Source organism: Mirounga leonina, unplaced genomic scaffold (genome assembly GCF_011800145.1).
Source record: "Mirounga leonina isolate KUSES-001 unplaced genomic scaffold, KU_Mleo_1.0 Mir_91, whole genome shotgun sequence".
Lineage (NCBI taxonomy): Eukaryota > Metazoa > Chordata > Mammalia > Carnivora > Phocidae > Mirounga > Mirounga leonina.
In genome coordinates, this window is record NW_023270839.1 from 49,376,993 (window position 1) to 49,400,998 (window position 24,006).

Genomic DNA, 24,006 nt, shown 5'->3' on the forward strand with positions numbered 1-24,006 from the left:
TAAACACCCAGTAGTGCAATTGCTGGGTCATACGGTAGCTCTATTTTCAACTTTTTGAGGAACCTCCATACTGTTTTCCAGAGTAGTTGCACCAGCTTGCATTCCCACCAACAGTGTAGGAGGGTTCCCCTTTCTCCACATCCCCGCCAACATCTGTCGTTTCCTGACTTAATTTCAGCCATTCTGACTGGTGTGAGGTGGTATCTCATTGAGGTTTTGATTTGGATTTCCCTGATGCCGAGCAATGTTGAGCACTTTTTCATATGTCTGTTGGCCATTTGGATGTCTTCTTTGGAAAAATGTCTGTGCATATCTTCTGCCCATTTCTTGATTGGATCATTTGTTCTTTCGGTGTTGAGCTTAAGAAGTTCTTTATAGATTTTGGGTACTAGCCCTTTATCTGATATGTAGAATTGCTACTCACAACATGAGTATGGAACTTATCTGATATGCACTACTGGGTATTTACCCCAAAGATACAAATGTAGTGATCCGAAGGGGTATTTGTTCTTCCAATCCATGAGCATGGTACATTTTTCCATTTCTTTGTGTCTTCCTCAGTTTGTTTCATGAGTATTTTATAGTTTTCTGAGTAGGGATTCTTTGCCTCTTTGGTTAGATTTATTCCTAGGTATCTTGTGGTTTTGGGTGCAATTGTAAATGGGATCGACTCCTTAATTTCTCTTCTGTCTTGTTGGTGTATAGGAATGTCACTGATTTCTGTGTATTGATTTTATATCCTGCTACTTTACTGAATTCCTCTATGAGTTCTAGCACTTTTGGGGTGGAGTCTTTTGGGGTTTCCACATAAAGCATCATATCATCTGCAAAGAGTGAGAGTTTGACTTCTTCTTTGTTGATTCGGATGCCTTTTATTTCTTTTTGTTCTCTGATTGCTGTGGCTAGGAGTTCTAGTACTATGTTGAATAGCAGTGGTGATAGTGGACATCCCTGCCGCGTTCCTGACCTTAGGGGGAAAGCTCTCAGTTTTTCCCCATTGAGAATGATATTCACTGTGGGTTTTTCATAGATGGCTCATAGATGGCTTTCATAGATATCAATATCATAAATTGATATCCCTACACTCTGAAGAGTTTTAATCAAGAAAGAATGCTCTACTTTGTCAAATGCTTTTCCTGCATCTATTGAGAGGATCATACGGTTCTTGTTCTGTCTTTTATTAATGTATTGTATCACATTGATTGATTTGTGGATGTTGAACCAACCTTGCAGCCCAGGAATAAATCCCACTTTGTCATGGTGAATAATCCTTTTAATGTACTGTTGGATCCTATTGGCTAGTATTTTGGCAAGAATTTTTGCATCCATGTTCACCAGGGATATTGGTCTGTAATTCTCCTTTTTGATGGTGTCTTGGTCTGGTTTTGGGATCAAGGTAATGGGGGCCTCATAAAATGAGTTTGGAAGTTTTCCTTCCATTTCTATTTTTTGGAACAGTTTCAGAAGAATAGGTGTTAATTCTTCTTTAAATGTTTGGTAGAATTCCCGTGGGAAACCATCTGGCCCTGGGCTTTTGTTTGTTGGGAGATTTTTGATGACTGCTTCGATTTCCTTAGTGGTTATAGGTCTGTTCAGGTTTTCTGTTTCCTCCTGGTTCAGTTTTGGTAGTTGATACATCTCTAGGAATGCCTCCATTTCTTCCAGGTTATCTAATTTGCTGGCATAGAGTTGCTCATAATATGTTCTTATAACTGTTTGTATTTCTTTGGTGTTGGTTGTGATCTCTCCTCTTTCATTCATGATTTTGTTGATTTGATAAGTTCTCTTTTCTTTTTGATAAGTCGGCCAGGGGTTTATCAATCTTGTTAATTCTTTCAAAGAACCAGCTCCTGGTTTCGTTGATCTGTTCTACTGTTGTTTTGGTTTCTATTTCATTGGTTTCTGCTCTGATCTTTGTTTCTTTGTTATTTCTCTTCTCCTGCTGGGTTTAGGCTTTATTTGCTGTTCTTTCTCCTGCTCTTTTAGGTGTAGGGTTAGGTTGTGTATTTGAGACCTTTCTTGTTTCTTGAGAAAGGCTTGTATTGCTCTATGCTTTCCTCTTAGGACTGCCTTTGCTGCATCCCAAAGATTTTGAACAGTTGTGTTTTCATTTTCATTGGTTTCTTTTTTTTTTTTTTTAAGATTTTATTTATTTATTTGAGACAGAGAGAATGAGAGACAGAGAGCATGAGAGGGAGGAGGGCCAGAGGGAGAAGCAGACTCCCTGCCGAGCAGGGAGCCCGATGTGGGACTCGATCCCGGGACTCCAGGATCATGACCTGAGCCGAAGGCAGTCGCTTAACCAACTGAGCCACCCAGGCGCCCCACATTTTCATTGGTTTCTATGAATTTTTTAAATTCTTCTTTAATTTCCTGGTTGATCCATTCATTCTTCAGTAGGATGCTGTTTAGCCTTCATGTATTTGAGTTCTTTCCGACTTTCCTCTTGTGATTGAGTTCTAGTTTCAAAGCATTGTGGTCCGAAAATAGGCAGGGAATGATCCCAATCTTTTGGTACCAGTTGAGACCTGATTTGTGACCTAGGACATGATCTATTCTGGAGAATGTTCCATGGGCACTAGAGAAGAATGTGTATTCCGTTGCTTTGGGATGGAATGTTCTGAATAGATCTGTGAGGTCCATTTGGTCCAGTGTGTCATGTAAAGTCTTTATTTCCTTGTTGATCTTTTGCTTATTTGATCTGTCCATTTCAGTGAGGGGGGTGTTAAAGTCCCCCACTATTATTGTATTGTTGTCAATGTGTTTCTTTGCTTTTGTTATTAATTGCCTTATGTAATTGGCTGCTCCCATGTTAGGGGCATAGATATTTACAATTGTTAGATCTTCTTGTTGGATAGACCCTTTAAGTAGGGTATAGTATCCTTCCTCATCTCTTATTACAGTCTTTGGTTTAAAATCTAATTTGTCTGATATAAGGATTGCCACCCCAGCTTTCTTTTGGTGTCCATTAGCATGGTAAATGGTTTTCCACCCCCTCACTTTCAATCTGGGGGTGTCTTTGGGTCTAAAATGAGTCTCTTGCAGACAGCATATCGATGGGTCTTGTTTTTTAATCCAATCTGATAGCCTGTGTCTTTTGATTGGAGCATTTAGCCCATTTACATTCAGGGTAACTATTTTTTTTAAAATATTTTATTTATTTATTTGAGACAGACAGAGGTAGTGAGAGAGAGCTCGAGCAGGAAGGAGGGGGAGAAGCAGGCTTCCCGCGGAGCAGGGAGCCCAATGCGGGGCTCGATCCAGGACACCGGGATCATGACCTGAGCCGAAGGCAGAGGCTTAACCATCTGAGCCACCCAGGCGCCCCGACATTCAGGGTAACTATTGAAAGATAGGAATTTAGTGCCATTGTATTGCCTGTAAGGTGACTATTACTGTATATTGTCTGTGTTCCTTTCTGTTCTATATTACTTTTAGGCTCTCTCTTTGCTTAGAGGACCCCTTTCAGTATTTCTTGTAGGGCTGGTTTCGTGTTTGCAAATTCTTTTCGTTTTTGCTTGTCCTGGAAGCTTTTTATCTCTCCTTCTATTTTCAGTGAGAGCCTAGCTGGATATAGTATTCTTGGCTGCATATTTTTCTCATTTAGTGCTCTGAATATATCCTGCCAGTCCTTTCTGGCCTGCCAGGTCTCTGTGGATAGGTCTGTTGCCAGTCTAATGTTTCTACCATTGTAGGTTACATATCTCTTCTCCCGAGCTGCTTTCAGGATTTTCTCTTTGTCTCTGAGACTCGTAAGTTTTACTATTAGATATTGGGGTGTTGACCTATTTTTATTGTTTTTGAGAGGGGTTCTCTGTGCCTCCTGGATTTTGATGCCTGTTTCCTTCCCCAGATTAGGGAAGTTCTCTGTCATAATTTGCTCCAATATACCTTCTGCCCCCCTCTCTCTTTCTTTTTCTTCTGGGATCCCAATTATTCTAATGTTGTTTCATCTTATGGTGTCGCTTATCTCTCGAATTCTGCCCTCGTGATCCAGTAGTTTATCTCTCTTTTTCTCAGCTTCTTTATTTTACATCATTTGATCTTCTATATCACTAATTCGCTCTTCTGCCTCATTTACCCTAGCAGTTAGCGCCCCCATTTTTTTTTTAAAGATTTTATTTATTTATTCTTCAGAGACAGAGAGAGAGAGAGAGAGAGAGAGAGAGAAGCAGAGGGAGAAGCAGGCTCCCAAGGAGCAGGGAGTCTGCTTCTCCCTCTCCCGCTCCTTCTTCTTATGCTCTCTCTATCTCACTCTCTCTCTCAAATAAATAAATAAAATCTTAAAAAAAATCATCGTTCTGAACTCTAGGTCTGACATAGTACTAACGTCTGTATTGAGTAGGTCCCTGGCAGTTGGTACTGCCTCTTGTTCTTTTTGTGGAGGTGATTTTTTCCGTCTTGTCATTTTGTCCAGAGGAGAACAGATGAATGAGAGACATAATGCTATCAGGGTAACAACGTCCCTAGAAAATATACTCTAAACAAATCAGAAAAGACCTGAAGCCAGGGGAAAAGAAAGGGAAAGAAAGAAAAAAGAAAAAGAGAAAGATAAAAACAAACAAAAACAGAACAAAACAAGAAAAACCAGAATATGATCAAATATCATCAGGCTGGTGCATAGGTCAGTGCCACACACTAGATTTTGGGTGTATTTTGGTCTGTTAGAAGAAAGTGCCTCCCAAAATTTTAAAGAAAGAAAAACTTATATATGTACAAAAATAAGGGTTGAAATGATGAAGGGATGGAATATGATTGTAAAGATGAAAATTATAAAAAATTTTATAAAAGGAATTGATAAGATAAGAAGTTGTTTGAAAAAAGAAAGAAAAGGATTTAAAACAAAAAGAAAAAAAAGGGGAGAGAATGTGATCAGGCAGGAGACTAGAACAAAGCTATACACTAGAGATTTAGTGTATATTTGATCTCTTAGAAGAAACTGTATCTCAAAATTTTAAAGAGAGAACTACTTATATATATATGCCAAAAATAAGGGTAACTACTATGAAGGGATAGAATATGACTCTAAAAATGAAAAATAAAAATGTTTTTTAAAAAAGGGATTGATAAAATGTTGTTTGAAAAAGGGAAAGAGAAAAATTAAAAAAAAAAAACAGTTAAAAAAATTAACTTGGAAAGACTAAAGAATCATGGGAAAAAAGCCATGGATTCTATGTGCAGTATTCCCTTAGTGCTGGAGTTCTGCCGTTCTCACTGATTGGTAAACTTGGTCTTGGCTGGCTGTTCTCATTGATCTTCTGGGGGAGGGGCCTGTTGCCGTGGTTCCCAAAGGTCTTTGCCGGAGGTGGAATTGCCCTGCCCTTGCCAGTGTGGGCTAAATAATGTGCTTGGGTGTGCTCTCCGGAGCTTTTGTTCCCTGCAAGCTTTCCATTGGGCTTTAGAGGCCAAGAGTGAAAATGGCGGCCTCCCAATCCCTGCCCTGGAGGAGCCGAGAACTCGTGGCCCCGTTCCTCAGTGAGCCCCCAGAGAAAAGCAATCACTCCCATCTCCCCGGTCTCTGGCCGCATTCCATGCTCACCTGGCCTGTGACCGAGCATTTCTCTCTCTGGCACACGACCCCGTGTGGAGTCTCCAAACCCCGCAGATCCCTGCGGTGTGCTCCCGCGCCGCTCCTCCCAGGGGAGGAAGGGGAGTCTCTCCGGATCTGCCGCTTGTTGGGTCCCTTCTGGAGGAGCAGGGGCCCGACTGTGCCTCAGATGACGGTCTATGGCAACCCCGAGCTGAGAGCCCACGCCTGGGCTCTGTCTCTACAGTCGGCCTCCCCGCTCTGATACCTGGGAGCTCTGCCACACTCAGGCACCTCCGGTCTTTCTGTGACCCCAAGGGTCCTGAGACCACACTGTCCCAGGAGGGTTCCACCCTCCGCTTAGCCACTGGAGCGACGTCCCTCAGCGGAGCTGACTTCTAAAAGTTCCGATTTTGTGCTCCGAGGCTCTGTCACTTGCCAGAAGCGGCCAACGGAGGCCCTCTCCCCCGCCATCTATTCTCCCGAATATCGCCTTGGATTCACTTCTCCGCATGTCCTACCTTCCAGAAAGTGGTCGCTTTTCTGTTCAGAGAGTTGTTGCTATTCTTTTCTTCGATTTCCTGTTGAGTTTGTAGGTGTTCAGAATGGTTTGATCCCTATCTAGCTGAATTCCTGGGACCAGATGAAATCCAGGTCTCCTACTCCTCCACCATCTTGCTCCGCCCTCACCCTGTGTCTTTTGATTGGGGAATTTAGCTCAATTACATTCAGGGTAACTATTGAAAGATATGAATTTAGTGCCATTGTATTACCTGTAAGGTGACTGTTACTATATATTGTCTATGTTCCTTTCTGGTCTATGTTACTGTCGGAGGGTGAGATGAACCATGAGAGACTATGGACTCTGAGAATCAAACTGAGGGTTCTAGAGGGGAGGGGGGTGGGGGGATGGGTTAGCCCGGTGATGGGTATTAACGGGCACATACTGAATGGAGCACTGGGTGTTATATGCAAACAATGTATCATAGAACACTACATCAAAAACTTCCACTTTCTCTTCTTTTTCTTACCTTTGAATCTTGCACTGTCCTCTTGCCCCCCTCCCTTTCTTATTCCCTTGTTTTGTTTTAAGGATTTTATTTTTTTTTTAAGTAATCTCTATACCCAACGTGGGGCTTGAGCTTATAACCCTGAGATCAAGAGTCTCATGCTCTACTGACTAAGCCAGCCAGGTGCCCCTTTATTCCCTTGTTTGATACCAGAGATCACCTATTTTTTCACATCTCAGTTAGCCTAGAGTCCGGCTTTCTTCACTTGACAGTTGGCTCTGTGACTGCAGGCAGTGGAGAGGAAGAACACAGCAAGGCAACTTCTAGCAGCATCTCACCGTTCACTCTCAGTAAGATACTTCAGAAGCCCTGCTAATTGGGGTGGCTCCTGAAAGACCATGCTTAATTTGCCTCAAACTCTTCACCCTGAAGTACAAAAAGCACTTTGGGGCAGCTGTAGCTAATTGTATATGTCTGTTGGTTTACTCCTAGCTTGCTTTGCTATAAGCACATGGACCTTGCCCACCTCAGAGCTGAGCTGGGACGGTGTGGGTGTGCCTACTTCTGACGCTTCTTTGTTCAAGGCAGAATTCTACTGTGGTGGGCAGTGCTGCTGCTGAGTGGACTGCCTTTCAGGTACCACCGAGCTTATGTCTAAAGCAGCCTGCAGATGCCCTAAAGAGCCAAGCTACCGTTTATGCATCCACGCATTCATTCACCCATTCATCCATCCTGACTGTCGCTCACTAACTGTGTGACCTCGGGCAAGTCTCAGTTTCTTCATTAGTACAGTGAAGCTTATGATAGTATGTACGTCATAAGTTTTTTAGGAGAATCAAGAGTTTTCATACGTAAACTGCTTCAAGTGGTACCTGGCACTTAGTAGTAAATGCTAGCTAAAATTATTATCATTCAGCAAGCATTTATTTAGTATGTAGCATATTCTAAGCAATCCAAGAGATATAGAAGTGAAAAAGACACAGCCTTGCCTTCTAGGGACTTAGATACCTACCATACAACATGGTACTTAGGAAGTCAGGTAAAGCTTCATCACACAGGTAAAATTTGAACTGGGTCTTAAAGGATAAATAGTTTTGCCAAATGAAATAGCATTAGAGGAAATACATTCCAAGCAGAGGGAGCAGCTTGTGAACAGAATAAAACTGCAAAACACTATGGAGTCCTTGGCTATTATTAGATTACATTTTAACCTCCTCTTTGATGTATACCTTCTAAGTAGGGGTTCTGAGGTGGGTTCAGTGTACATTTTGGAACTTATAATCTTATAACAGTAATTATTATTATTTAACTGGTTCATCAAAGAGTTTGAGCTTAAAAAATGAGTTGGGAGCTAAGCAGTGGCACTTCACAGTGGTGCATTTGCTGACGCAAGGCTCTTGTCCGGAGATGGCTACCATGTGACAGGAACAGTAAATGGTTAGAAAAAGCTTGCGGTTAGAACAATTGGAAGTGGATGGGCTTCCTCTTTTCAACAGAGCTTTAGTTAAGTTTTCCAAATTAAGCAGGTTTTACTTTGCTTTCTTCTTTAAACAGGAGAACCTTGTCTTAAGATCTTGCTTACTGTTGTGATAGCAAAGAACTGTGATTTTTTTTTTCCACAAAGGGGTGGGGAGGGGGGCAGATCTCAAATTAGGAAGGTTCCTTTTACTCATGGAATTTCCATTCGTGTTCCAAATGAAAGCTGTGTTTTATCTCCTACAAAGCCTTCCTGCAGCTTTGCTTTTACTTCCTCTCTCCACCCTTTTAGTCATATACTGAAGGATTTGGCAGCCGCTTAAGGTATCAGGTCAGCATTTTTCACCGTGGAAGAAGGAAAGGTTGGGAACAATGACGTGGGGATATTTGTCACATTTTCCTTTCCTTTTTTATATAAGTAACCCACATGTTCCATTACAACAGCCTAATGAGAACCTGGACTTGTAAATTTTACCCTCGTATCCTGGAGATGGACTAACGTGTGGGATGACATATAGGCGATAGTTCCTCACTGAAAGTGTCCTGAAAGCCCATGTACAGCACTGAGGATTCTTGACTCTGTCTCTATGGCAATGTGACAGATTTTATGAAGAAAGATAATGGCCTCCGGGAGTCACAGGATTGGGGAAGGAGTTTAGCAGTGCATCCCCCATCCTCCTTTATTATTAACAGATTCTCCTTGGGTGCCTTTAGGAAATGCTCTATATGTGGTGTTTAATATACCACCTACACAGTCTCCCCCCTTCACTGACTTGGAAATTACATCCGGCTTGAGGAGCTCCAGCTCTATGTGTAGGCCTGTTTATTCCAAGATTGAAATCCAGTGTGGATTTAGTTTTTTGTATCAAATCTGCTTGAAACTGTTGGACTTGAAGCAAACTAATTATTGTCATTGTCTGTATAGCAGTAGAGAGAGTGAAAAACAGTAATAGGTTCTTAAAAAGCTGTCATGACTTGAAGTGAAATAGGCTACTCTTCAGTAGCTTCATCTGTAGCCTGGAGGGCTTTGGTCTTGAAAACTGTCAAACACGAAATCGGATTTTAGATCATGGAATCTCCATTAGCTTCTATGGGCAGCTTCAGCCTTCTAGCTCTCTCATTGACCACTCCATCAATAGGGTTTGCTTTGAGATTGTAAGGAATATAGAAGCAAAGGGGTTTTTCTTATCAAACACTCCATTTGGGGACTCCATATCAGACCTGTCTTGGCAAATAAATAGAAGACACCAGGCTAGACTGTCATATTTCCTTACATGCCTCAGGAGACACCTATTTCATTTCTCAAGCATAACTTTGGTGACTCGAGTTTCCCGACGTGGGTATAGTGTTGAGCAGGCAAAGCTGCTAGTTACTGAGTGCCATTGAAGTTATTTCACAAAGGCAGGAAAGCCCAAGAATTGCTCCTTGGACGGAACTACATCTAATCTGGTAGAGCTTCTCTTTCTAAGAGCCTGTTACAAGTTGAAATAGTTTTGACAGTGTCTTTAAGTGCACATCTTTGTCTCCAAACATAATTAGTGTTGACAAATGAAGCCCTCATAGTTAAGGCTTTGTGGCTTAGACAGCAGCTCCATCTGGTGCTTGCTGAAGGTGTGTGCTTGCTTCATCTCTTGGTTTTCACAGCAGCGTGAATACAGATGTACACAGACTTTGTAAAGGACTGTCAAATCCAAAGTCTCCATTTTAGTGATGGCTTTCTGTTGCACACAGCACTGACATAAGCTAATTGTGTTCCTGGTGAATCCCATTTGTCTGTCCTGTTGATAATGTGATAGCTGCTAATCAACTCAACAGCCATCTCTTGACTGAATTAACTTACTAGCACTCAACATGGGGAATTATTTTGACTATTTATCTATTAGGCTTGGAAAAAGAAAATATACTGTACTACTTTAAAAGAGAAAATTGAATCCCTCTCTGATCAGTGGTGGATTTAACTTCATTAACAAGCTATTAGGCCAGGATGCCTTATTCTTTTATATTTAATGCCACATAGTACTAAGTAGACAGGGAATGTCTTTTTAAAAAAAATTCTTGGTGACTGACATGAACTGCCCCAAACTATTGATAGAAGTTTCTTCCAAGTAATAGGATTACATGTGATTTCTATTTTCTTTTACGCTTTTCTGATTTTTCACAGTGAGCATATATAACAAAAGAAAAAATCTCATGTAACAAAAGAAAAAATAATTTAAAACAAACATATGGTAGGTTGCTATAGCCTTGAGTCTCAGATCTTTTGTCATTCACCTTGTGGCCTTCTTGGGGGCCTTCAGCTTTCCTCAGCTATAAAACAGAAAGATTGAAATGGAGCCTGCCCAGTTTTAACATTCTTGGGTTTGGGATTATCTACCTTTTTCCTTTCTCTCCAGCCTCACACTCTTCTGTGTCTTTCTCCAATATTAATATTCATCGTGATCTCATTTTTGTCATCTTAAACTGAGGAAATCCTTTCTGGACAACAACACCACCCCCACCCCCACTTCCACCTGGCTCTTTCTTCCACTTCCCACCTAAACTTCTTCAAATAGTTATCTACATCAAAAACTAATGATGGGATGTATGGTGATTAATGTAACATAATAAAATTTAAAAAAAAGTTATCTACAATTACTCTATCTTCTCACTCTGCAGCTGACCACAGTCTCCTTTCCATCCCCACTGCTGCACCACAGTAGTTAAAGCTAAAGTCACCAATGAGCCCATGTTGTCAAGTCCAGTGGGCACATTTAGGTCCTCATTCCTCATTAACTGTCAGCAGCATTTGCAATAGTTGGCTTCTCCCCCCTTAATGAAATCTCCTTATCTGGCTTCTGTATCATCACCGTTATGACTGTTATTTTTGAGTTTTCTATAGGGGTTCTTCTCTTCTCCCTGGTTTACCCACCAAGACCACCTCCTAGCTCACTCTAGTTTCTTTTTAGCCTAGATATTCCTATAGTAATTCCCAAACAGACGAGAACAGCAGAATTCCTTTCTGTATTCCAGACTTCTAAATTCAACTGCTTCCTCTATTATATGGTAACAAAGTATGGACTGATAACCTTATTCCCTGAAAGTTACACCTCCAACATTGTCTATCTCAGTAAATGACCCCACAAATCATCTAAATACATAACCCCAAAATCTCAACATCTATTACTCTCTCCAGAATCTAGTCATTCATGCATCTACATTTCTCTGCCTTCCCTGATGCCACATCCTAATTCAGATCCTCATCATACCTTATTTTGCCCACAGCAGCCCTTTGGACAGTCTCCTTGCTTCCTGTCCTGTTCTCCCCAGTTTATTCTCCATACAGCAGCCAGAGCTGTCTTTTATTTTTGAGTCAGATGTATTAAGGTTTGATTTATATACAGTAATAAATCTTTTTTTAGTGTAGAATTCTATGGATTTTGACAAATACATGTAGTTGTCTAGCCACCACCACACAACATTTGAATTGTTCCAGTTTTTGCCTATAAACCTTTGTGTACATGCTTTAGTGTAAACATAACTTTTCATTTGTCTTGGGTAAATACCGAGAGGTGAGCCGGCTGGGTCCTATGGCTTACATTTAGCTTTATAAGAAACTGCCAATCTGTTTTCCAAAGTGGTTGTGCCGTCTGCATTCCCACCAGCACCATAGGAATTTCTGTTGTACCACATCTTCCCTAGTACCAGTTTTCCTGTTTGTTTTCATTTTAACCATTCTAGTGGATCCATAGAGGTAGCTCATTACAGTTCTAATGTGCATTCTGTATGACTAAGGATATTTAGCATGTTTCACATGTTTATATGCAATCCATATACCTTTGGTGAAGTGTCTGCTCAAACCTTTTGCCTATTTTTTTATCAGATTTGTTTTCTTTTTATTGAATTTTGGAAGTTCTTCATATATTCTGGATACAAAGTCCTTTGTCAGATATGTACTTTGCAAAAAAGTCTCATCTGTAGGTTGTCTTTTCATTCTCTTATCAGTATCTTTGTCAGAGCAAACATTTTTAATTTTGATAAAATCCAAATTGTCATTTTTTTAATGGATCATGCTCTTTGTGTTGTATCTGAGAACTTGGACTAACTCAAAGTCACAAAGATTTTCTCCTTTTTTTTCCTCCTAAAAGTACTATAGCTTTACACTTTATACTTAGATCTGTGATCCATTTTGAGTTAATTTTTGTGTACGAAGTGTGAGGTATGAATTGAGATTTACTTTGTTTCCCATGGATATCCAGTTGCTCTAGCACATTTGTTGAAAAGAATATTCACTGCTGTAGGCAAGTATCAGTTGCCTATATTTGTATTGTCCTATTTCTGGACTCTATTCTGTTCTGTGTCTGTTTTGATCTATATCAGGGGTCAGCAGACTTTTTCTGTAAAGAACTAGATAGTAAATATTTTAGGTTTTGCAGGCCAAAAGGCAAAATTGAAAGTATTGTGTAGGTACTTGTATAATAAGAGAAAACAAATGTCCGTGAATTTTTCAAACAAAATTCAAAATGTAATAATTGAGTACAGTTTTCTGAAATGCAGCTCTACTAATCCAAAGAATGGAACTCTTTTTTGGGAGAGGGATAATATTTTGCTTAACTAGGGTGCTAAGTTAGTGTTTCCTCTCAGACTTTATTACAAAATTCATTTATTAATGTGAAATTTGCCATATTTTTATCTTTGAAAAATGTCTTTTCACGTGGGTGATACCTGTAGCAGTAGAAATGCTGGTCTGTAAAGGTGCTTGAAAAGCACTGGGCAGTGATGAGTGTGCCACCACATGCAGTCTGTCCGAACCACTCAGCTCTGCATTGTAGCACGAAGCCACCACAGACAATATGGAGACAAATGAGCCTGGCTATGTTCCAGTAGAGCTTTATTTACGGGCACTCTATTTGGAATTCCATATAATTTTCACTTGTCACAAAATACCATTCTTTTGAATTTTGCAATCACTTAAAAATTTTAAAAGCATCCTTAGCTTTGGGTCATATAAAAACAAGGGACAGGCTAGATTCAGCCTCTGGGCTGGTATTTCCTTGCCCTACTTCCCCATTTATGTTTCTGTCCTTTGCTATACCCCATTGTCAGGATTACTGTAGCTTTATGCTAAGTCTTGAAGTCAGGTAAGGGGGGCATCCTCCAACTTTGTTATTTTTCGAAATTGCTTTGGCTATTCTAGTTCCTTTGCCTTTCTGAATGCATTTTAGAATTAGCTTGTTGATTTCTACAAAAAAAAATCCTGCTTGGATTTTGTTAGAATTATGTTGAATCTACAGAGCAATCTGGGGGAGATTGACACCTTAAGAATACTGAGAGATCTTGGTATCTCTCTCCATTTATTTAAGTCTTTGATACCTTTATATCAGTGTTTTGTAATTTTCTGCATAGAGAGTGTAGATTTTGCACATATTTTATTAGATTTATACCTAAGTATTTCATGTTTTTTGGTTAAAGCTGTCTTTTTAAAATGCAAATTGGATCATGTTGTTTCCCCTATTTAAAACCCTTCAGTGGCTTCCCACTCCTCTTTGGATAAACCCTGTAATCTTTAAAAGCCTAAATGGCCCTGCATGATCTGGACCCTGCTCTCCCTTTCAGCCTAATTTTATGCCTTTCTTCCCCTTGCTCAAAATGTTCCAATCTCAGACTAGCAGGAAATGGTTTTATCAACTAAGGAATAGCTTTTAGAATATCAGAAAGACTAAATAAATGTTTTCAAACAAACACTTGAAAAATATATTTTAACCATATTAAAAAGAAGCATTTGATGATCTCCAGCAAAGAATGAACTTAGGTTTTGGCCAGGTTGTTGTGCTCTCTTGTGTGGAATACTTTGATCTTTAAGTCTGTACTTCTTCCACTGAGGCAGAGTACTTTATGAATATTATTCACAAGGGACTTAGCTCTGTGTGTGCAGGTGTATGCATGCACACCTGCGAGCTAAAGAAAATATTCTTTCCTTCTTTATACATGTGCTGAAACTCAGCAAAAAGACTGCATTTCTGACCAAACCAAGGATCCCGTTGCTGTCCTTGTACATGAATAAAGTTAAACTCTTCAGCCATTAAAATAGTTCTTACATGTACATGCCCACTGCCAACTTTATTATAATATCCAAATTAGAAATGTAACACTGTAGTGATGTTCTGTGGGAAAGTCTGCAGCTATGTGCCTAAGACAAAGGAGAAAGTCATAAGATTCGTTTTTTTAGATAAACCAGCACAATTTAGTCAACCAGTATTTATTCAGCTTCTTATGCTAGACATATTGAGATGAATAAGATACAGCCCAGACCTTGAAGAAGCTCAAAAACTTGTGGGGAGACAGACAATTAAAAATGAAAGTGCTTGTTCATGGAGGTATGTCTAAGTGACTTTGATAGTACCAAGGAGAAACAAGTAGCCCAGTGGGATTTACAGTGTAAGACTAGTTGATTGTTAAGACACAAGGCTAGAAGGGAGGCAAGGACCATATCATGAAAACCTAAGGGGCTTATATCCCATCCTATAACTCAGAGGTTCCAACACCTTAATGCACATAGAACTTGTTAAAAAAAAAAAACAACAACAACCTGGAGAACTTATTAAAAAATCAGATTCCTAGACTCTTCCCTCAGAGATTGACTAGGTGGGTCTAGGGTGCTTTCCTGAGTGGTTCTTATTTAGCTGGCAACCCCTAGTCTGCACACTGACATTTGGGAGTCAGTGCATAAGGTAAGATTGAGCCACAGAATAGTTAAGCTAGGTAGTAAGTTGATCATATTAACATTTTAGAAAGTAATAAATTTGATAGTAGTACAGAGAATGAATCACCTAAGAATCTCATTAAATATGAATTCTGATCCAGTAGATCTGGGGTTGTACCTGAGATACTGCATTTCTAACAAGGTCCCAAACGAGGCTGATATTTCTTGTCTGAGGACCACACTTTGAGTAGCAAATGTAAAGAGATTGGATTGGAATGGGGTGAGAGAGACTGCAGGCATGAAGATCGTTAATTAGCCTATTTCAGGAATCTAGGCAAAGGATGGTGAGTCTCTGAACTACTAGCAGGGACTGGTAATGGCAAGAAAGAGTTTCAATGAAATGTAATAGATTAAATTGGCAAGACTAATTTAAGGAGTTAGTTAGATACGGAGTTAGAAGTGAGGGAAGAGGTGTCAGTAATTGAGCTTAGCTATGTAAGTAGAGGATAGTGACAATAACTGAAATAGGGTAAAGGCAGAGGAAGGAGGTGGCCTGGGGAGTAGAGGGGAGGGCTGGTTAGAGTGGAAAAGTTTCCCAGAGTTGAGAAGAGGGGTAGCCAGAGGATTCATTTTGAATGCATCGAGATTGAGGAGTCTATGAGATACCCAAAATCAAAAGGGTAGGTAGAAGAAGAAGAACCTTCAGTGGACTAAGAAGTGTCATACAGGTTGGTAGATATTAAAAAGAGCAGTTTCAGAGTCACTCCCAGAGGGCAAGGTCACAGTATCATTGCCACATAGACATCAAGGGAAAGATTATATATAGTTCAATGAGGGAGTACAAAATTACGGCTGCAAAACAAACTTTCCAAAATGCTGCTTGGCTAAAGGGAGTTCAAAAAGTGCCCAAATTAGTTTCTCTCTCAATCTTTTAATTTAAGGAAAAGTTGAGGAGTGGAGCCAGTTGTTGTTAAGTCATCGTGATATGCCTCATAGTGCCTTCTCCACTTAGATTTTCTTTTCCGCCCCCCACAGATTGATCATACTTACAAGAGCTGCTGTGATGCCTAGGGGAGGTGAAGACTGATGGATGAAAGTTTTACCATGCACTGAAAGGGAAGCATTGTCTGTGAAGGTCCTTTTTTAAAAATGTCTGCTTGTAACACCTTTACTGAACACGTTTGGAAACCTGGTGAATGCAAGAACTGCTTTAAACCTAAAAGCTTGCACCAGCTTCCCCCAGACCCTGAGAAGGCACCCATCACCCATGGCAATGTGAAAACGAATGCCAATCACAGTAACAACCACCGCATGAGGAACACTGGAAATTTCCGTCCTCCTGTGGCTAAAAAACCCACTATAGCTGTGAAGCCCACTATGATAGTGGCAGATGGGCAAAGTGTATGTGGTGAACTTAGTATCCAAGAACACTGTGAGAACAAACCTGTCGTCATAGGATGGAACCGAAACAGGACGGCCTTGAATCAGAAACCACTTAATAATAATAATGAAGATGACATTGAAGGATTTAGCCATGTTCCTAAGCCTTATGGCAATAATGATAGTGCCAAGAAGATATCAAATAACAATAATGGACTAACTGATGTGTTAAAGGAGATAGCAGGCTTGGATACCACCCCTCAGATAAGAGGAAGTGAAACAAACTCCAGAGAAATGTTCTTCGGAAGAATAAATGATTGCTATAAAAGATCACTGGAAAGAAAGCTTCCACCAAGCTGCATGATGGGCGGGATAAAGGACACTCAAGGCAAGCATGTGATTCTGAGTGGGAGCACAGAAGTGATCAGTAATGAAGGAGGACGGTTCTGTTACCCAGAGTTCTCTAGTGGCGAGGAGAGTGAAGAAGATGTACTTTTCAGTAACATGGCAGAGGAGCATGAGAGCTGGGATGAGAGTGATGAAGAGCTGTTGGCCATGGAGATTCGCATGAGAGGGCAACCCCGCTTTGCTAACTTCAGGGCAAATACTTTGTCTCCTGTTCGATTCTTTGTGGACAAAAAATGGAATACAGTCCCCCTGCGAAATAAGTCTCTGCAGAGAATCTGTGCTGTAGACTATGATGACAGCTATGATGAAATCCTGAATGGCTATGAAGAGAACTCTGTGGCCTCCTATGGACCCGGAAGCATTCAGAGCATGGCATCATCTGACTCTACATCACCAGGTTCTTCTTTAACAGAAGAATCACGTTCTGAGACAGCCAGTAGTTTATCCCAGAAGATCTGTAATGGGGGAATATCTCCTGGTAACCCGGGAGATTCTAAGGACATGAAGGAAAGGGAGCCCAATTGTGAAAGTCTCTCTGGTAATAATCAGGAGAAGGACTCCTCACAGGCACCTAAAAGCTCAATAAAAGTTCCAGAAACACACAAAGCAGTCCTTGCTCTCCGATTAGAAGAGAAGGATGGCAAGATTGCTGTACAGACTGAGAAGCAAGAAAGTAAAGCCTCTACCGATATCGCTGGGCAAGCAGTAACCATAAACCTCGTCCCTATAGAAGAGCAAGCAAAGCCTTACCGAGTTGTCAATCTGGAACAACCATTGTGCAAGCCGTATACTATCGTGGATGTGTCGGCAGCCATGGCCAGTGAGCACCTTGAGGGCCCTGTTAACAGCCCCAAGACAAAAATCTCATCTTCTACTCCAAACTCTCCGGTGACATCGCCCGCACTGACATCAGGACAAACAAGTGCCCATTTCCAAAACTCCAGTGCAATACGATACCAGGAAGTATGGACTTCCAGTACCAGCCCACGACAAAAGATACCCAAGGTGGAATTGATTAGTGGTGGGACTGGGCCAAATGTCCCTCCAAGGAAAAACTGTCACAAATCAGCACCTACTTCACCAACAACTACAAACATTTCCTCTAAAACTATCCCTGTTAAGTCACCCAATTTGTCCGAAATAAAATTTAATAGTTATAACAATGCTGGTATGCCACCTTTTCCAATTATCATTCATGACGAGCCAACTTATGCTCGGAGTTCCAAAAACGCCATCAAAGTCCCCATCGTCATCAATCCAAATGCATATGACAATCTAGCCATTTACAAAAGTTTTCTCGGAACAAGTGGAGAACTCTCAGTGAAGGAAAAAACCACAAGTATAATAAGCCATACTTATGAAGAAATTGAAACTGAAAGCAAAGCGTCTGATAACACCACTAGCAAACCTGCTGAATGTCCCCAAGCCAAAGGGTTTTCAAACAGCACAGAGCGTAAAAGGGGCTCAGTGGCTCAGAAGGTTCAGGAGTTTAACAGCTGTCTTAACAGAGGTCAGTCTTCACCACAGAAAAGCTATAGTTCTAGCCACAGCTCCCCAACAAAGATCCAGAGAACCACTCAAGAGCCTGTGGCCAAAACAGAAGGCCCTCAGGCATCTCAGATGGTGAGCAATGGCAGCAGCACCAGGGAGAAAGCGAGCACAGTGCTTTCTCAGATTGTGGCTTCCATCCATCCGCCACAGTCTCCTCCAGAAATGCCCCCGTCTGGCCCAAAAGCATGCAGCGTGGAAGAGCTGTATGCAGTTCCTCCAGATGCCGATGCTGCTAAGAGTACACCAGTCCGACCCAAATCTCTTTTCACATCTCAGCCCAGTGGTGAAGCTGAAGCCCCTCAGACCACAGAAAGCCCTACTGCCAAAGTATGGAAAGATCCGCTCGCAAAACCAGGCACGACCCCTCTCTCCAAATTCGTGGCTAACCCCCAGAGTGAGCCACCACCTCCCTTTCCCCCACCTCGTTCTACTTCCTCCCCTTATCATGCAAGCAACCTTCTGCAGAGGCATTTCACCAACTGGACCAAGCCAACCAGTCCCACCAGGTCAACGGAAGCTGAATCGGTTTTGCACTCTGAAGGCAGTAGGCGGGCTGCTGATGCAAAACCTAAACGCTGGATATCATTTAAAAGCTTCTTCCGCCGCCGGAAAACAGATGAGGAGGATGACAAAGAGAAAGACCGAGAGAAAGGGAAACTGGTGGGCCTGGATGGCACAGTCATCCACATGCTGCCGCCTCCGCCAGTCCAGCGCCATCACTGGTTCACAGAGGCAAAAGGAGAGTCCAGTGAGAAGCCAGCCATCGTCTTTATGTACAGGTGTGATCCCGCCCAAAGCCAGCTCAGTGTGGATCAGAAGGCCAGAGCAGACCAGGCAGCAGTCAGAGAGAAGGACGGCACAGAGGATGGGTTACTGCTGGACTCAGAGAAGAAGAAAAGGAGTCATTCTTCTCCATCACAGGTTCCTAAAAAAATTCTCAGGTATGTAAAATAGAATGGCAGAGTATGGGAATTTTTTAACACATTTTTAGGTGCTAAGTTTTTTACATCTTTAAGATTACATAAGAGCCATTTCTGTTTATAAGTAGCACTCAGTGGCCATCATCTATCTTTGTAACTGCATTCCAAGATTAGAGTATTATTAAAGTGATCTTATTGTACCAAACAAGGTTTATGGCCCTGGAGATTTAGCTAAAGTAGCCTGCTGCATTCTGGTGAATGCAGAGGGGCTTGAACATAGAAAAGCAAATCCGTAACACCTTAATAGCAGTAAATAATACATTGCTTGGAAATGCTGTGATAGTGTGAGGAAGAAACAAGATAAAATGAATAAATGGTAGCACTCTTCTTACCCTCATTGTAGATAGAATAAAGCTCCTTAAGTGATTCGTTTTGGTTTTCACCGAGGTGTTAGCTCTATATGCGTTACTTTGTTTTGAGGGAATATTTGGGTTTTTATTGCTGTCTCTGTCTTCTTTCCAAGTATGGTGGAAAATGGGGGTGGGGGGGCTGCGGTGGAGACAGGGGCCAGCAGTTGATAGTTATCTAACACATGGGTGCTAGAGGAGAAGTTGGTTATTGAGATTGAGACCCAGCCAGTAGCAGAATCCTGAGGGCAGCCGGCCAACGTACACCCACTCACACCCACTCAGTTCTCTAGCTAGCCGTTTCCTTTCATTCTTAAATGACTCTTCGTGATCACTACCCAGTGTAAAGCGCATTCCCAGGATCTATCTCCCATCCGTACAGCAGCCCTACAAATTGGTTGTATTCTTCAGATGAGGAAACCAAAGATGAGAGAAGTTAAGAATTAAGCAGATTCACATAGCTCATCATTGTCAGAGCCAGAATTCAAACTTGGTCTTTCTGACTCTAAAGCTTGTATTCTTCCTACAGTGTTGCATTACAAACACAAGGGCAAAGGAGATTTTTATATTTTCACTTGTAATCATTCACATAAACATTTATGTTAGGAAGCTTAAGGTTTTTTGTTTCTCATTTGTATTGTAAGCAAAATTAACGAACCACCAATAAAAACAAGAACTACTATCCCAAGTTTGTAACAAATGGGATGATTTCCTTATATCCCCTGTAGTTTTTTTTTAAGATTTTATTTTTAAGTAACCTCTACACCCAATATGGGGCTCGAACTCACAACCCCAAGATTAAGTGTCGTATGCTCTACCGACTGAACCAGTCAGGTGCCGGTACTTTTTATTTTTAAGCAAAGATATGCCCTGAGTATTTCTTTGATCTGATTCTAAGTCTGCCTCCTTCTTACTTACAGGAAGCCTTCTCTACCAGGTCTGACCTTTTCTTTGGCAAAGACAGCAAACTCTTATGATAGGGCAGATCCTCTCACCAGCTTTCTGTTAGAACAGTATAAATAAAAATTAAGTGAACACTTAACGCCTTCACTTTTTCTAGCAAAATGTTAAGTTTTATATATATATTCTTTACGAAAATAAGCTTTTTACATAACCCTGAAATAGTTGTCAAAATGTTAGCAAGTTCCTGTTTTCCTTAAATCCAAATAATAGCAGAGCAAGTAGAATAGTGGTGATATATTCCTGGAAAGAATAGTCTTGTCATTGGCAGTTGAAAGTGGATGATAGAATATCAGACTCTAGCAGTAATAAAACACATGTATTGCAGGTTACTGTTTTATTTAGGAAAAAAGCAATTTAAGCTGCACATGGTTGGAGTTACTTATGTCAGATAGTTTTTGCAGATCAATAAATGGCTTCACTCCTCATTAAGTATGGCTGTGGTGTGTTTACCCGCATCCTGGAAGGAAGAGCCAAGCAATGATTTGGCCTCTTCTGTAGAATGAGATTCTCGGGGCGCCTGGGTGGCTCAGTTGGTTGAGCGACTGCCTTCGGCTCAGGTCATGATCCTGGAGTCCTGGGGTCGAGTCCCGCATCGGGCTCCCTGCTCGGCAGGGAGTCTGCTTCTCCCTCTGACCCTCCTCCCTCTCATGCTCTCTGTCTCTCATTCTCTCTCTCAAATAAATAAATAAAATCTTTAAAAAAAAAAAAAAAAAGAATGAGATTCTCTACTTTGGCTGCATGCCACGGCATGGCAGACCCCTTAACTATACAGCTTATATTTTCACAGATTTGCTTGTACATGAGCCAGTCATATCTTCCAAAATTCATCAGTTCTTAATAAGTAACTCCACGAGGGGTACCTGGATAGCTCAGTCAGTTAAGCTCCCACCTCTTGGTTTTGGCTCAGGTCATGATCTCAGATCCTGAGATTAACCCCAAGGTGGGCTCCACTCTCAGTGGGGAGTCTGCTTCCCTTCCCCCTCTACCTCTATTCCTACCCGCCCCCCATGTGTGCTCTCTTTCTCTCTTTCAAATAAGTAAATCTTTAAAACAAATCCAAACAATGCAGTGGTTTGTCCCATTGGTTTCAGATTTAACCATGCATCATAGTAACTTGAGGGCTGTTAAAGCAGATTGCTGGGCCCCACCCCCAAAGTTTTTGATGTGGTGGTCTGAGGTGGTGTGGGCCCTGGTAGTTTGCACTTCTAACAAGCCCCCAGGTGGTGCTGGGCTGCTGGCCCTGGGGCTACACTTGGGGAGCCACTGATCTCACCACCATTCAGGATCTAAAGCTACTGTGCTGTAGTCTAAGTTAAGCATTTTTGAGGTATTAAGCTTTTCTTAAGACACACTAGAATTGTCACATTTCATAATTGTCTCAGACTGAGGAGAAAAAGAGTTTTGTTTTTTTTTTTAAAGTGAATATACAATTTATTTAACATTCAAACTTCATTAAGACATGTGCAATATGGCAATTTTACTGGGGATTTAACCCTACCTAGGATATGATTGCTTGCTGGGGCTTAGCAACAGGGTCCAGTTCACACTTAGCACTAATTAAATACTTTATTGAATAAATACAATACCAAACAAAATGCATTCAAATGCTTTCTTAAAAAAAAAAAAAAATCAATTTTAAAGGCCTTTCTATTCAGGCTAATGACAAACACAATAAAGGCAGATATGCTAGTTTAACATAATTGGCTGATTTTATACAGCACTTATATTTTTGGTCCACAAGTATATTATTAAATGATAGAGAACATCTAATACAACCATTTCTACAGAACTAGGAAATAAATTTCTAAGAAAGAAAGATTTTACAGACCCCATCTTTTATACCCAACCCCAACAGTCTAACTCTAAAGAGGATAAAGCCAATGCCTTTCCTCACAAGAGCTCACGACTAAAGTCGCTTTGCTATCAAAATCTGTATTTCTGATCCGTTATGAGCATTGAGAGAAGATTCAAATATTCCCAAAGAAAGAAGCACAATGCACATTGTGATCGCCTATTCAGCAACAGCAAGCACTGCATTCAAAACTTTCTCATCCCAGGAATTAAATAAGGTCAGCCACATTCATTGGCATTTCCTCCACTGTAGTATTGTAGAAAGTCTCAATGTCACGAAGAATCCTCTTGTCTTCTTCAGTAACAAAGTTTATAGCCACACCTTTCCTCCCAAATCGACCCCCTCTGCCGATTCTGTGAATATAGTTTTCACGATTGGTAGGTAGATCATAGTTTATAACCAATGACACTTGTTGCACATCAGTCCCACGAGCCAACAAGTCAGTAGTGATCAAAACACGGCTTGACCCTGATCGGACTTCCCTCATGATAACATCTCTTTCCTTCTGGTCCATGTCACCATGCAGAGCAGAAACTGTGAAGTCCCTGGCATGCATTTTCTCAGTGAGCCAGTCCACCTTGCGCCTTGTATTGAGAAAAATAACAGCCTGAGTAACCGTCAGTGTCTCGTACAAGTCACAAAGTGTATCCAACTTCCATTCCTCTCTTTCAACATTAATATAAAACTGTTTGATTCCTTCAAGGGTCAATTCTTCCTTTTTCACCAGAATTCGAATTGGATCTCTCATGAATTTTTTGGTCACTTCCAACACATCAGTTGGCATTGTGGCAGAAAGCAACACAACCTGAATACTTGTATTTAATTTTTGGAAAATCTCATAGATTTGATCCTTAAGCCCTCAGCTCAACATTTCATCTGCTTCATCCAAAACAAACATTTTGATCCATTTTGGAGAAAGGTATCTTCTGTTTAACATATCAAATACTCTCCCTGGTGTACCAACAACAATGTGTGGTGCTTCAGCCTACAGTTTTTGCATTTCATTCCGAACATTGGTTCCACCAATGCAGGCATGACAAGTTGCTCCCATATAGTCTCCAAGTGCCAGAATTACCTTTTGGATCTTTAATACAAGGAATAATAGCTCTCTGTTGAATAGCTGAAGGCTTCTTAAAACCATAAGCATAGATGCCCCGAAGAAGAGACTCCTTTAAATTCATATCATCAGAGTTATCAACAATCTCATTCCAGTTGCTCTCGATGACACCATCAGGGTCCATTCCCTCTGGGCCTCCATGTTCTCTGTTATAATCCGCGGAGCCACCAGACATGATCCGAAAAACCACTCAGCGCCCGACTGGAAAAGGAAAAAGAGGTTTTAAATAGTTTTTTTTTTTAACTTTTTGGAAAGTTTTAAAATAAACATGATACTCATTGAAAAATATACATCATTTGCTTTTTCAATAATTACTTAATTTACTTGGATACACCATTGATATTTACTTGAAGCAGCTTTGAAAGGGAAAAATGTTACTGTCAAATGTCAACATTTGTGTTTCCAGCTTGATGGCAGTGTAATCATTAAATTACCATCCCACGGCTGGGAACGCACTGCTGGAAGAAATGAAAATTCAAGTTTTTCAATAAGTAATGAAGATTCCAAATCCAAACTATAAGAATTGAAAAATACTCAACTGAAGGCCAGACCCTAAAAGATAAGGGACTTTGTAGAGACTTTTATTATGGGATTAGATTGTTGTTGTTGTTTTTTTAAGGTTTTTTTTTTTTTTTTGCACAGAGAGAGACACAGGGAGAGAGGGAACACAAGCAGGGGGAGTGGGAGAGGGAGAAGCAGGGAGAGTGGGAGAGGGA

General features: G+C 40.9%; 1 protein-coding gene and 1 pseudogene across 7 annotated transcripts in view; one reads left to right on the plus strand and one right to left on the minus strand.

Annotated features, from left to right (window-relative positions):
* Positions 1–24,006, plus strand: part of PEAK1 (pseudopodium enriched atypical kinase 1) — a 321,626-nt gene that overhangs the window by 229,001 nt on the left and 68,619 nt on the right. For 5 of the 6 annotated variants that reach the window (XM_034993978.1, XM_034993980.1, XM_034993979.1 and 2 more), the window contains one exon: positions 15,728–18,972. In XM_034993978.1, the coding sequence (XP_034849869.1) occupies positions 15,842–18,972 (3,131 nt within the window). In that variant the 5' untranslated portion in view covers positions 15,728–15,841. Of the gene's footprint in view, positions 1–3,305; positions 3,339–15,727; positions 18,973–24,006 lie in introns of those variants that run through there. The other variant, XM_034993984.1, reaches the window with a different exon arrangement.
* Positions 21,726–23,492, minus strand: LOC118003176 (annotated as a pseudogene). Its single transcript, XR_004677285.1, has one exon. The product of XR_004677285.1 is annotated as a eukaryotic initiation factor 4A-II-like (transcript).